Source organism: Serinus canaria, chromosome 4, assembly GCF_022539315.1.
Source record: "Serinus canaria isolate serCan28SL12 chromosome 4, serCan2020, whole genome shotgun sequence".
NCBI classification, from domain to species: Eukaryota; Metazoa; Chordata; class Aves; order Passeriformes; family Fringillidae; genus Serinus; species Serinus canaria.
In genome coordinates, this window is record NC_066317.1 from 29,306,089 (window position 1) to 29,321,084 (window position 14,996).

The 14,996-nt window shown below is 40.1% G+C and overlaps 1 protein-coding gene across 1 annotated transcript in view; it reads right to left on the reverse strand.

Moving 5' to 3' along the window:
- DCHS2 (dachsous cadherin-related 2) overlaps nucleotides 1-14,996 on the reverse strand; it is a 104,834-nt gene that overhangs the window by 27,104 nt on the left and 62,734 nt on the right. Inside the window, exons 4-10 of the mRNA XM_050974070.1 lie at nucleotides 14,233-14,469; nucleotides 11,888-12,907; nucleotides 10,336-10,511; nucleotides 9,853-9,952; nucleotides 4,265-4,422; nucleotides 2,339-3,173; nucleotides 1,151-1,390 (exon numbers count right to left, since the gene is read on the reverse strand). Coding sequence (XP_050830027.1) covers nucleotides 1,151-1,390; nucleotides 2,339-3,173; nucleotides 4,265-4,422; nucleotides 9,853-9,952; nucleotides 10,336-10,511; nucleotides 11,888-12,907; nucleotides 14,233-14,469 — 2,766 coding nt within the window. The remainder of the gene's footprint in view (nucleotides 1-1,150; nucleotides 1,391-2,338; nucleotides 3,174-4,264; nucleotides 4,423-9,852; nucleotides 9,953-10,335; nucleotides 10,512-11,887; nucleotides 12,908-14,232; nucleotides 14,470-14,996) is intronic.

A 14,996-nucleotide genomic window follows, 5' to 3' on the forward strand; every position in this document is an offset into this window, starting at 1 on the left:
CAAAAGAAAGAAAATATTTGGAAGAGTGAGATACAGAGGCAGACTGCAGTACAGCTCAGCTGTTATGGAGATCATAACAGACAGGGATACCTACATACTCCTAATTCCTAATACTTTACATACTTGTGGGGAAATGTCTTTTCTATATAATACCTCTACTAAGCCCACATCAGCCTTTTGTAATCAATATCTGCTCTACATTAAAATTACAAATCTTACTGAATACATAAGATTATTTTGCTAACAAGTTCCATTATCTGTTTTTAAGATAGCACAGTCTTACATAATTCTAAAGAAAGTACAGAAAGTGAACCCACAGTAAACTGAAGTCATTCACAGAGCTGAAACTACCTTTGGGCCAAAGATGGCAGTATTGTAATATTTAACTCTCTTTCCAGATCTTATGATTTATCACACAGACCTTGTATAAGTGCTTCAGCACACAGACTAACTGTAGCATCATATGCTATGCATTTTAGACAGTTCAAAAGAGCAGGTAGTTGAAGAACTGGAGGGAATTTTTTGCTGCTTAGCAGACTCTTCAGGTTTAGTCCTTACATGTGATTCTGAGATGAACCATCCCCACATCTTATTTCTCCATTCTGTGTATTTGTGAAAAGCAATGCATTAACACTCTTTAGCATGTAAAATCCTCTCTAAAACCCGGAGCAGCTTCCACTATCCCTTCACAGCTCTACCAGCTTGAAAATCTTGGATGACAGTGCCCCTCTCTGGTCAGAAAAGATAAGCGCACATTTGCCGGCTCTGTTACAAAATCAGGACTCTTGACTAGTGATCTGATTGGGAGAGACAAAATTTTCAGATGTTAACTTTGAATTTAATATCGTTCGCTGGTTTATAACCAGAGAACGCTGGCTTTCTTCATGTGAAACCTACAATATGCTGTGTCAGACAAGAGCACATTTTACATTTAATATAACCATCAGAGATGAAGCTACCCCAAAGTCTAAGTCAGAATAGCTCAAAGCTCTAATCAAAGATTGAGAGTCTGAACCAAAACTCATATTTGGAAACCCAAAAGACATACATTACCTTGGGAAAAGCACAACAGCTGTACACACAAGGCATCAAGATTGGATTGGTCTACTATTGTCCACAAGTAAATTACAAGCAAAAGGACAAAAATTACCTGCATCTCGGTCCACAGCCTCCACTCTTACGACAAACTCCCCTGGATCTCGGTTTTCATGAACTGCAGTCTCATAAAGTTGCTTCAGGAATCTCGGGGTCTCATCATTCACATCAAGAACAATGATGGTTAGAACTTGTGTGGCAGAGAGAGCTGGGCTGCCGTCATCAAGAGCCATGACTGTCAAACTGTAGCACTCCTGAACCTCGCGGTCTAGAAACTGGGCTGTAGTTAAGAGACCTAGTTTAAAGAAAAAAGGTTTTAAAAAAGTACCCTGGTCCAGGTTAGGATCCCAGTTGTTTCAGCACTCACAGCTTCAATGTAACATCACCTGCCACTGCTGAAAGGCTTCTGGACTTTGCAGTCATTCATTACCTTCAATTCCCTCTACAGTGCTAATTGGCCCAGAAATACTGCCTTTGGCAGTATTGGGATTCATGGAAAATTCAAGTGAATTTCAGAGATTGCTTTTTATTTAACTTTGGGCTTAACTTTTTAACTATATTTAACTTAAATATTTGTCTTTTTTTGCACATAAGTTATGCAGTTAGGAGCTCCACAAATCAGTGTCAGCTGCATCACCTAATAGATTCAAAATCAGAATAAGAACCAGAAAATATTACAGCAATTAAGGTGATATTAGCATTTGTGAGAACATAGTATAATAGTTAGAAATCAGAGAATTTCAGAGAGTTTAAGAATGAAATTCATCAGCACTTTGAGCCTTCACTGAACATATTCCACCCACAGTGTAATGCAGACTCCCTGATCTCAACTTTGCCTTTCCTCATGTGTACCTACCATATCATACATGTGTGCACATGCTTTAAGTATGCATCATGCCAAAATCAGAATAAAATCTTTCACTGCTTGCATTTTCTTCCCACCTTCCTCAATACACTATTGAAAGATACAGTACACCTACAGTACAGACCCAGTACACCTACACAACACAGTAACAGTGTTACGCCAAAATTTTTGAGCTGAGTCTCACAGTGCTTAACGACTGTGCTCTGCTCTGCCCTGCTTGTGTGGTGCTCTGCCCAAGGCAATAACTCCTGAGGACAAGAAGTCAGCTGGGCAGAGCGCCACACAAATGTGGCATTTCACTATTGCATGGTATGCTCTCTCAAATGTTACTGTGAGAATCACAACACAAGAAACCCCAGAGAAGAGAAGTCACGGTACCTGTGATTTTATCCAGTACAAATGCTTTGTTTTCATTGCCTGAAAGAATGTGGTATGTAACTTGTCCATTTCTTCCCTCATCAGGATCCTTTGCAACTACGTGGTGTACAAGGAAGCCCACCTCCACATCCTCCATGACATAGGAAAGAGGCAAAGACACAAAACTGGGACTGTTGTCATTGATATCTAAAATAACAATTTTGACAGCCAGGGAATCCAGATGACGATCAGTCAGATTTATTGCCTGGTCTTCTGCAAACACCGTCAAGATCACAGAACGAGTAATCTCCCTGTCCAGTGGAGAAGCTGTGGTCAAGGTGCCATACAAAGGGTGAATAAGAAATGGATTTTCACCTGCATTACTTATTTCTAAGGAATACTCTATTTTGCTGTTCAGAAAACCGCCATCTCCATCCTTTGCATTGAATGTGTAAACCAGAGTGCCAATGGGTACATTTTCTTCTATGCCAATCACTACAATGTCGTCTTGAAAATGTGGAGAATGATCATTCTTATCTTCTACATCAATACTTAGGAAGACAGTGCTATTTTGAGGGGGGTGATTATAATCCTTTATAATAACTTGCAAAAGGAAGTGTGAATCTGTTTCATAGTCAAGCTCCTTGGAAAGATAAAGGTCTCCTGTCAAGCTGTCTATTTCAAAATGAACATTATCATCTTTAGCAATACTGAAATGTAGTTTCCTGTTAAGTGCTAGATGGTTACTCGATGCCTTCAGAGAATCCACCACTTGTGCGGGCTTAAAATTTTCAGGTATGACAAAGTGCTTGAAGTTCTGAAAGAAGCCAGATCTCCCATTGGGAAGTGGGATCACCTGCAACCAAAACACAAAGACTGCAATATTTTCCCACTGTTATTATGAATATTGTAATGTGTAGTGGGCTGACCCTGGCTGGATGCCAGGTACCAGCAAAGCTGCTTTCTCACTCCTCTCTGCCCCTGGACAGGGGACAGGAAACATAATGAAAGTTCATGAGCTGAGATAAGGATCAGGAGAGATCACTCAGCAAATACCATCACGGCCAAAACAGACTAGCAACAGAGATATTAACCGAACTTATTGCAAACAACATCAGAGCAGGATGAGAAGTACAATAAGAGCTTAAAAACACACCTTCCCCCCACCCCTCCCTCCTCCTCCAGGGGTGCAGGGAGACAGGGAATGGGGGGTTACAGTCAGTTCATCACCCGAAGTTTCTCCCCTTGCTCAGGGAGGGGAGTCCTTTAACTCCAACTGTGGGAACAGCATTTGCCTTGCCCCGACTGACGCTACAAGATATCCAAAATTAACCATCTTTAGGGTGACTTGAAAATAGTAGCCTCAATAACATTCAGCCTCTGACAGAGGAGTGCACAGGCGGCCTGAACAAAGCAGCCCCACTGTAGCTCGATGAACAGTAGGTGGCTGGCTATGGAATGAGCACATGCTGCATTTCACACTCCCATGAAGAGCAGCCCTTTATAAATCAGCAAAAATAAATAAGATATCCTTATACTAGGTTATAGAGACCAAATTTAGAAAAGAGAGCAATTTGGTGGAGAAAACAAATAAGTCTACTCTCTTCCCCACTTTCAGTCCTACTTGATATTTTTCTGCTTACCTGGATATTTTCCTCCTCTTTCCCAGTGTTTCCAATGATCTCCTAAAGCACAAGCATCATCTATTTGCAATATGATCCAGAATGCTGTTGTGCATTCTTAACAAATCAAAATGAGTCTACCCTCTCATTTCCTCCCTCAACAGAAAAAATGCTAAGGAAAATTGCCACGAGACAAGGTGCTTACAATTTTGAACAACTTCCTTTTTTCAGTTTATTTCCCAACCTTCTTCCAAAGTTGGTTTTATCCTTCAAAGAAACTAAGAATTCAACATAATTGTTCTATCTGTACAACATAAATAAGTACCTGGATGTAAACAGCGGCACGTCCTTGAAGTGAAGGCATCCCCTGGTCCTTGGCTATCACCATCATTCTGTAGTCAGATCTCTCAGCATGTGACAGAGGCTGGGTTGTTCTTAACTCTCCACTGACAGCATCAATCTGGAAGTATCCTATATCATCTCCTGTGGGGTAAAAATGGATATGTGTTATTGCAAATCAGTAACAGCTTGCCTCCATAGTACTGAATGAACAGTGAAAAAGAACAGGACCCAGAGGAAAGGAACCTGCTGTATTTATTTGGATCTCTCTGGCTTGTTTGGTTGACCTCCTCTTCATTCATTAAGTACGTAGTTATTATAAACCACTTAGTGTGGATTTAGAAAAATATGGAGAGAAACCCCAATAGAGTACTAAAGCAACAGCCCAGTTTTGTACCAGCTTTACTCACACCAATGGTGTGTGCATCGGGAGGGTGACAGATAGCCCAGGACTCCTATTTCTAACCTTGGCAGGTCCTCCTATTTCTAACCTTGGCAGACAGAGCCAGAGAAAGAATTAAGTCTTAGTCTCCAAAGTGGCATGGGTCAAGTATGTCCTGTGAGTCACAGATTACGGGGCCAGCAAAGGGCACTGTTGACCCCTACGATACACTGTGACTGCAGCCATGCCACCTGCCCTCCCTGTGCTCTGTACCAGCAGCCAGTTGGGGGTAGCTCCAATCTTACAGTCAGCTGTTGCAGAGCAACGTGTGAATATTGGAAATTATGCTCATATTTTCATCAAGGACTGGTGGCACTCTAATAATAAGTGGCTTTTAATTAAAGCAGCCACATCATTTATTTGAGAGCTGCAAAGAATAATTTTATCACAGATTAATAAATAGTTCTTCATGACTTAAAATTAGAGAATTGTTTAAGTTGAAGAAAAGATCCTTAAGATCATCAAGTGGAACCTTTAACCCAGCTGCCAAATTCCCAAAACCCTGTCCCTAAGTACCATGTCTACATGTATTTTAAATACCTCTGGGGATGATGACTCCACCACCTCCCTGGGCAGCCAGTTCCAATGCTTGCCACCCATTAGGAAATTTTTCCTAATACCCAATCTAAACCTCCCCTGGATAAAGAGACTGATACATAGCTCCCCCATGTTTAAGAAATAGAATACAAATTACTTTTAAATTGTAGTAAAATGGGAAAGTATCTACTACTCTGTATACATCACCAGAAACTGAGAAAATCACTATTATTATAAGTGCTTCTCTCTTAGAATACTATCCAAACAGCTTTCTTTTATGTGAATTGTTAATAAGGTGGGCTAGTGGGTTAAATAAAGTCATGCAGCATAACAGCCACTATTACAGTGAGCGACTGTGGTAAAAATAAATTCAGTGCAGATGGAGCGCACAAAACACGCATAAACAACTATATTTCCATAGGCACCTCAATGAGCATGAAGCTGTTTACGTTCTCCAAATCTGCACACTCAAATTAGTTAACTGCACATAGAGATGTTCACTTTTGTATCCAATTATATAATCTGCAACTGTAAAATATTTGCACCTGTAACATTTGAAGAAAAAAACATTTAGCAAGCTAATTCGAAAACTGGGTTTTCACAACCAACAAATAGGAGTTTTTTTTCAATATTGTTCTGCTGGTTTTTGCATGAATATAGCTTTCTAATTCTCCATCAGCCCTTTCTGAGTTGAGTCTTGCTGTCTGGAATATTAACAAGGAAATTGCCAACAAAAGGAAACAATATATAAAGACAATTATATTGAATGAGACAGTCTTGCATTTTTCATTTTTCATGGTAGTTTCAAAATATTAATGCTATACTACTCTTTTCATAAATAGCTTTTGGTTTACTTTCCTCGTGTAGGTCCCAACAATATGTCTACAGTCACAGATCTGCTATTTTGTTCTATATAATGTTTAATGACACAAAATCCCAGATAAGCAAAAGTCACAGGAAATACGAGAAACAGAACACAATGGGAATTGCATGCATATATTTTCAGTATTTTGCCAAAATCTACACACACAGTTACACTAAAATTCAAATATTGCATGAAATAATTATGTGCATATTTTGGTGGCAAAAAAGTCTGAAAATATTGGAAAGAGACATTGTATAAAAGAAAAACCCCTTGGGACTTCCATTCTGTAAGTGCTTCACGTTTTCATTTTTCATCTGATGCCACACACTAAAGACAGTCAAAACTGAAATGCCCCATGTCTTTTTTTTTTTTAGTATTTTTATCAATTGATTGATAAAAATACCAAAATTTATTTTTTACATGTATTCCAAGTGTAGCCATTTGATTGAAATTCAGAAAAAAACTATTACACTGAGAAAAAAGTTTAACACCTACACAGCATGTCAGTCATTGGTCTAAAAGCTCATGCTCACTGCACTTCCAGAAATATTTCCTTAGCTCTCATCTCCATAAGTCACCTAAACTAGACAACTGCTGCTCAAATCAAACACCCTAAATATATCCATTTGTATTTGAGGAGAAAAGGAAGAAAATATAGGAGAAATGGATAAGAAATAAGGAATCTGGAAAGAGCAGATGAAGCATGGAACAGGAAAAAATTGAATCTCTCAAAAACTAGACTCCAATGGCCCCAGTCTCTTCTTGAGCTTAAAAAGTAACCTGCCAATAAATACATATGTTTTTACAATTAAATTTTTCACCTCTGTCTTGTCCAACTGTTGGCCAGACTTTCATTTACATGAGGTTCTCCAAAACTCAGACACTCTTTCAGCTCTGTGCTCTCAAAGATGATCTGAGAAATTGTAGCTTAGAACCAAAAAGAAAAAAACAATGGTGCCCTGAGAAACACCAAGTAACGTGTTACTGTGCACTTTGGCTGGCTGAACATTCAGGCCTTACAGAAACTGGCATTTAGGCAAAATGGCCCAGAAAGCAGACAGAAAATAGCACTAGAGATTTCTCAGAGATTAGTGACCTCAGCACACAGTGATAGTCAGCTATGTATTTTTACCTAATTTCCTAAACAACTATTTCTTTCCTAGGTGTTAAAATACTTAGTGCCCTGACCATGTCCTTCTCCTCTGAGATGATGGAAATGTGTTTCCTTTAACAGAAAAGAGGAAGGCAAGGCCATAGCTCCCAAAGAACCTGAACATGGTGAGGGCTTGTGCAGAAATGTAGCCCTCTGCAAGTCTATAAATACTCCCTGCACACTGCTTGTAAGTCATTCTGGAGAACAAGGACTTCTTCACAGACACATGGACAGCACTTGCCAATTTGTGCATGTTAGCAGTGTAATTAGGCTTCTCTTGGCACTCATGTAGTCAAGGGCTAATGTTGCATTCACATAATTGCTCCAAATATAACTGTAGAAGCCTCTGTCAATGCTAGACTTAACACACAAAGCAGTAGTTCCAGATGCCCTATAAATACTAATTTCTGTTATAAATGCTATACTATATCCCATTGACAGTCATAAAGAAGACCAGGCAAATCATTTTCCTACTGCCAGCATCACTAAGGAATAAGCACAGCTGGGATCAACTCCCTCTGAATTAGTGATAGCATAGACATTTAAGTAGGGTCATGTGACCACCCACTTCCATGCATATACATTTTTAAAGGATGGTTTGCTCTGATTTTCTAGGAAGAGGAAGGGGCATTTTGAAGGAAACACTTCCCTGCAACCTAAAATTCATGTGGTGTGTAAACCTCATAATTCTTTTACAGATTTGCCCTCTGTATTTTGTTGGCATCTGTCATTAACATTCCTACATAGCTTAATATATTGCCCCTATTTTGAAATTTCTTTAATATCTCAAAAATATTAAAAATTACCCAGCAACATTTAAAAGCTTAACAGCTGACACTGACAACTGCAGCTCTCCATCTTGTGGCAGCCCCACCACTGAAGAATAGAGCACTGGTCTGCATGGAGTTCTCCAATTAACCTGCTGTCTCTCTGTTTAACAAATATGGCTGTAAATCAGATCATGTTTCTTCTTCATATTTAAGTACTGAACAGTGTCCCAGAACAAGAAAATACTATTTTAAATATAAACCAGGCAAAAACTTCACCATGAAACAGAAGACCAGATGTTAAAGGCTGTGAGCCAACAAAAAACAAAAATTAGTATCAGAGAAGCTCAGCTGTTTCTGGATTTGTTTATCAGGAAAATATCTCGCTCCAAGGCTGGGAGGGATTTTTAGTGGTTTTTTTGCATTTAAAATGGGGGGAGATAGGGGTGAGTTTGCCGCTGTTTTTATGTTTTTGTTCTTTCCAGAGACGGCTTTTGCAAGACCAGTCATATTTTGTGTTGCTAGTCATTTTCATAATTTGAACTCTTATTTACTCCCCTCTGGGGGCTCTACAGTGAAGCCAGTAAGAAAATCCAATGTGCTGTTTGAAGGAAGGGGATATAGTTAGATACATGAACAGGTAGAGACCCCTGAAAAACACTTACTGTATTGCCTGGCCATCACTCTTCAAACGAAGGGTTGCACACTACTCATTCCCTTTTTCACAAAGAGAAACTTTTTTGCACAAAATATTTTTACTCACAATGCACAAGTCTAAGACACTATCCAATTCCCTCTGGAATAGGCAGTCATTTATAGCCAAATTAAGGGAATCATGCTTTCTTGCTCTGTTGAAACTGTAAGATTTACATGCTAATTACCATAGATTACAAATCCCAAGCTTAAAAAGTATTGATTACTGGTAGAATAGAACAGAACTGGTAGAATGGAATAGAAACCAAACAAAAAAGATATAATCCTGTTCCTGGGAACTCTTACTGTTTTGAAGCAATAGTGAAGAAAAGCAGGAGGAACAGACCTGTTTTCCTCCCTGGTTATAGATGGAGTTCAGCATAGCAAGTGGTATGCAGCAAATCCAGACATCACATCTATGTCTCCTACTAGTATTAATGCCCCAGTCCCACTCATGTTCTAACTTGGGACTGCTCTGTTATTAATTTTATTGCAAACAAAACCAAATCCTACCACTTACCCCAGAAATGAACTATTAGATGTAGGAATTATGGGGGAAACAAAAGAGAAGTGCTTTTAAGGGGCCACGCTACGTCAGGTTAACACACTGCTAAACAAAGGGTGAAACCTGAACTAAAACCCACAAACCTCATTGTTTGCCCAGATTATCTGCTCATCCCTCTGATCCCGGTCTCAGACTGTCACAAACTGTTATTTTAGCAGGAAAATTTTCAACTGGTCGTGGGAAAAGGGAGATAATTTTTCCTTTAAGATGTTAAACTGACTGAAATACTAAACTGTACAGTAAAAGATCATGGTCCTAGTCCTTCCTAAGAGATGTTTGAACACTCTCTGGCCAGCCACAGAAGCAACCAAACCACATGAAAGATGGGGCAGAGAGCAACAGGAGGAAAGGCAGCTGCTTGCACTTCCTTAAATACTTTGTAAGACACATGGTGGTGCTGGTCCTAGTACAAAGGCATGGTCCTATTTACAATGGCAGCTTTATTCTACCTGACACAAAATAAACATAACATCTTGTATGATACATGGCTTTTCTAAAATGCTAGTTATTTTCATGTACCTTTTTGTATTAATTAACCCTTGAAATTCTTACCTGATTCTATTGAATATAATACAACACCGTTGTTTCCAGAATCGAAGTCTTTTGCAAAGATGGTGGCAACAAGTGTCCCTGACGGCTGCCCTTCCAAAACCTGTCACCAAGCAGTTCATAAATGATTTGCAATTATACATGGATAAAGCCAGTCTAAAAACAAATCCCTTGCCATAAAACCAAAGTTTAGCTGCTATTATTTTCCATTTCAGTAACATTCAGAGTGTGCAATGAGTGTTTCAGAGGATAGATAAACAACAGAGTTCTAGCAACCCTCTATCGCAGTCTGCATAGAGCACTAACTCGAGCATCTTTACTATGGCAAGCTCGGAGGTCGGAAACCAAAAGGGATTCCACTGCAGACATGAACAGAGTTACTCTCGTGCAATCCTTTAGATCTGGCCGTATGCAGCGCCCCGGTTTGGAAGGGCCTGCAGTGCGCGGTGCAGCCACAGGGCGGCGCTGCACGGTGCCCCGCCCCACCTGTCGGCGCAGCGCCCCCTGCGGGAAGCGCGGCGCGTGGTCGTTGCGGTCGCGCACGGCGATGCGCACGGCAGCCGTGGCACTGCGCCGGGGCCGCCCCGCGTCCGTCACCAGCACCCGCAGCTCGTGGTGCGCCTGCTCCTCGCGGTCCAGCGCCGCCCAGTTTATGATTTCACCTAATGGCCAAGGAAAAGGGGGGAGAAATGGAGTTAGGTGTTTACTGTGTGCTAGCACTCATCTTAGTGTGTGCAATTATGCATTTCATTTAATGTGAAATAGTGATACGTGCCCACTGATACACCTGATCACTGACATGAAAACCACAGCTTTCCAAATCCCATGCTGCAGAAACATTCTGTCAATCACAGTTTTGCATACGTACTTTAGTGCCCTATTGACATGCTGAACTGTACACTGGGTGCCCCAGAGCAAATGTATAAAACAGTATGAACCAAAGTGCTGACTTTCCAAGAAATCCATCTGGCCTTCACCACACTCCAGGACAGATAGCACATGAGCACAGGGGTTTAACTGCTGACAAGGGGCCTTTATTAATTATGTACATCAATCATAAACCCTTATATCTCCCATACATTCTGGTAAACCCAGCAAATAAATCCTACCAAGATTCTCCCTGTCTGCTTAGCCATACCCAATATAGCTGGAGATTTGTGGTTGACCAAAGCTTATCACACAGGTAACCACCTGGTTTTTAAAACCTTCTTGGTTAACTCGTAGTATTCTGTTTGCTTGTAAAGTTCCATAAGTGTACTCAAAAGCTGCTTTTATTTTGAGATTCATACAGAGAAATTCTGAGAAAGCCTTTTTACTCCCCATGGGGACTGGACATCTGGAAATAGGAATTTTAAACCGCAGATCATCACTTCCTACGTAGCATTTTGCTAAACTGGATTATTTACGGTGCCTGTATCCCTTGAAGGATTCCCTTCCTTTAGGCTCCCCATGCTCTGGTCTCTGGTGTTTAACTGTGTAGACATAACCCTTATTATTTGAGGCATTTGAGATTCACTGCAGAGTACACCCTATGCTGTGAAAAATTTCTCACAGCCGATTTAACTTCTTTGATGCCATGTACAACATGAACTCTGTTTTGATGTCAGTTACAGAAGCATTCAAAAGTATTTTAAATCACTTTGCTAACTTCATAAGTACTTTTATAGTTACTTATGGCTGATTTGTACTTTTCAACTCTACTTGATCTCAGGCAAAATTTTTCTCATATGAACTATTGAAGCTATAACTTAAAACTTTCCCTTTTAATTTGTTTCAGCCAAACACCAAAACTTATGACCAAGTGATCTGAACAAAGTCATGAAAAAAAATAAAAATACTAAGGGCCAGTCCATTCTTCATGAAAATATATTGGGTTTATTTCATTCCCCAAATTGTGACACTCTGAGTTAAAATATTCATATATCAACCCAAAAGATTCACAGCAGTTCCTGGAAGCTTAATACTTTACTTCCATACCCTTAGGGAAGGCTGCTTTCCAAAAGCAATATTAAGCAGATTACAAATCATAAAATGCTACCTGTGTTGGAATTCATCTTGAAATACTTTCCATCAGACAAGAGGAAATAGGAAAGCTGTCCATTTCTTCCTGAGTCTTTGTCAACAGCTGTAATGGTGCCAACCACACCACTGGGAATTGGATTTTCCTCAATTTCAAAGAAGTAGTTCTCATGCATAAACATGGGAGAATGATCATTTTCATCCAGGACATTAACTATTATAGATGTACTTGCATTTTGCCTAAGGTTTTCATCCTCAGATGTGCTGACCAAGGCTCTAAAACTCAGCATCTGTGTGCATTCATAGTTCAAATGTTTCCGAAGATAAATCCAGCCAGTATCAGAGCTGATTCCAAATGCAACAGAATCAGTGCTAGGCGCTAAGGAATACGTCAGATTGGAGATAACACTGTGTGGATCAAGTGAGTGGGCTTGAACCTGAAGAATTTGGGCACCTGGAGAGGTAGCTTCACTGACTTCTACTTGATACACCAAGCTTTGGAAGACCAAAATAGGGCCCATCTTCTGCTCTTCAATAACCACTGTCAACATCAGCAAAGAAGTCAGAGGAGGACTTCCACAGTCTTCAGCTGCTATGTGTAGAGTATATTCCTGCTGCTTTTCCGCCACCACTGTCCTGGTAAGGTTTATCACCCCGAGACTTGGATCAATGCTAAATGCATCTGACTGCTTGCTTGCAATACTGTATTTGACTGCCCCATTTAGGCCACTGTCTTTGTCAACTGCATGAGCAATGTAGACAGCAGTGCCAGGAGGCTGGGTATGTGAGATGGTTACCCTATCTGATTTGGTAAGAAACACTGGAGGGTTGTCATTGATGTCTGTCACAGATATGTTGACTTGAGCGCTGCTGTAGATGGGGGAGTCACCCAGCTGTGACTGAACAGTGAGCACCACAACAGACTGAGCTTCATGGTCAAGCTGTTTCTTGGTGCGGATAATGCCAAACTGGGGGTCGATAGAGAACTTCCCATGAGGATCACCGGAGCAAATTCTGTAAGAAACTGCTTCTAGTGAATCTAGAAATGGAAAAAACAGCAAAAAGTGTAACAAAAAAATAATGTAAGTGATAACATAAACATTGGCAAGAACATCTGGGGAGAATGCATGCTGTTAAATTCAATGGAATAAATGTAAGCTACACAGATGTTTGACATTCTTGCGCTTTTTATGCTTCCTTCTTCCCATCCCCGGAGCCATTCAGTAAAATATGAATCTATACAGTTTGTCCACTTTGCACTCTTTGATTTTCATCACACTGGTATTATAAAACTCTATAGAGAAAATCACATAATAGCCTCTTGTTTCTCCCTGATCTAAAATACAGAAAAAACATGCCTATAAATTAGTCTTGTGGGAGCAATTTCACTACACACAGGCATTCATTATAGCAAGGAATGAAACAGGTGGCAATTCCCTGAAAAAAAATGTATTTTAATAAACTTACTGTTCATGGGTGACCATTGCTGTAACATTTCTACATCAGATGCTACCTAAAGCACAAGCTGTATAAAGATTCAGGCTTTCTACCAAGGCCATGCAGCAGGTGCTATCTCCACCCTGAGGACAGTTCTTCCCAAAAGAAGGAAATGGGAGGATCTGACTAATCAAGCTTGCATGAAACCTTGCCATCTACCACCTTACATTTACAGATGCATCATCAGGCTATTATGTGGATTCACAGATCCCACTGCTCTGCATAGGAACCAAATATGTGCAGTGCTCAGGACAGGACTCTTTATGACCAAGGACTGTCAGGAGCTAATCCATTTCCATTTACAAATGCTATCAAAACCAGATGGATTAAATATATTTTCCAGAGGTCCTGCAAACATTCATCTGGACTTCTCCACTTAATTTGAGACAATGTGGGGTTTTGTTTGGTCGGTTGGTTTTGGTTTGGTTTTTTGAGGGGTGGCCAGGAGCGCTTCTTACAGATCCTCTGAAACTTCTGAATACTCCCTGATTTTAAGTATTGCTCTGAGATTTGCCCTGCATTGCTAATGCTTTAACATGAGCCAGACTGTCACACTTGCTTAAACTTTCACAACATGCTTCCTATCTCCTCATTTACAATTATAGAAATCCATCACAAAGAAAATGGAGGCCATTGCCAATCTCTATGGACCACCAAGGAGAGTACCATAAATCTCCAAGTGTTCTAAAGAACATCCTGATAAACCAGCCATTACAACTGCAGCCGTAAATACCAAAGGTAAAGTCTATTTAATGCTTGATAGACTGAATGAATAACACAGAGGTTTATGAGAAAAAAAAATCTACAGCTATTTCCAGTTAATGGTCACAACAAAAATACAACAATCTCTGACTGAGAATGACTCACTTGGAGGCTCCCTGGCCTTTACAGTGCCAATCACGCTGTCTTCAGGTGCATCTTCTGGAACAGAAAAGCTATACCGGGATCTCTCAAATATGGCAGGGACCAAAACAGTCTGAAGGATGTTTACTGTGACAGCTGCATTGCTGGCAGAGGGAAGGCCACCCCCATCCCGTGCAGAAACAGTCAGGAAGAATGCAGAATGTGCCAGGTGGCCAAGAGCTGAAGTCAGGTAAATAATTCCTGAAAGTACGCAAAAATAAAATAGCACTTAAGAGAGATGTAAGATAAAATTCAGCAGGTGGTCAAAATTGCTACTCTAAGAGAAGGTCAGACCATGTGGAAAAAAAATCAGCACTCCCAATTCAATTTTTGAGAGCCAAGTTCTTTTCAAACTGAAATGTGATCTTTATCATTCACCGAGCCACTGAAAGACAGCAAGTTCTGTTTCAAAACACAGTGTCCATAATTCTAATTTAGAAACATTTTAGAAAATCAAATTTTAGATTCAGTTAAATCTTTAACAGTGCTAAATTTTACTGCTGCTACTACTAGTCTATACCAATTTGGAAATGCATCAGGGTGGAAAACAAGTATTGTTTCAGAAGATTAATTTATCTCTGCATATGGTAAAGTTAATGTTATTTCAAACAGGCTGTAGAGACATTCTGCTTAAGTAACTCATGAAATAAAACATACACACAAATGGAGTCAAAACCCCAAAATATAAATTTTAGGAGCCAGGGGCTCTGTGGAAAGTATCTGGAAAG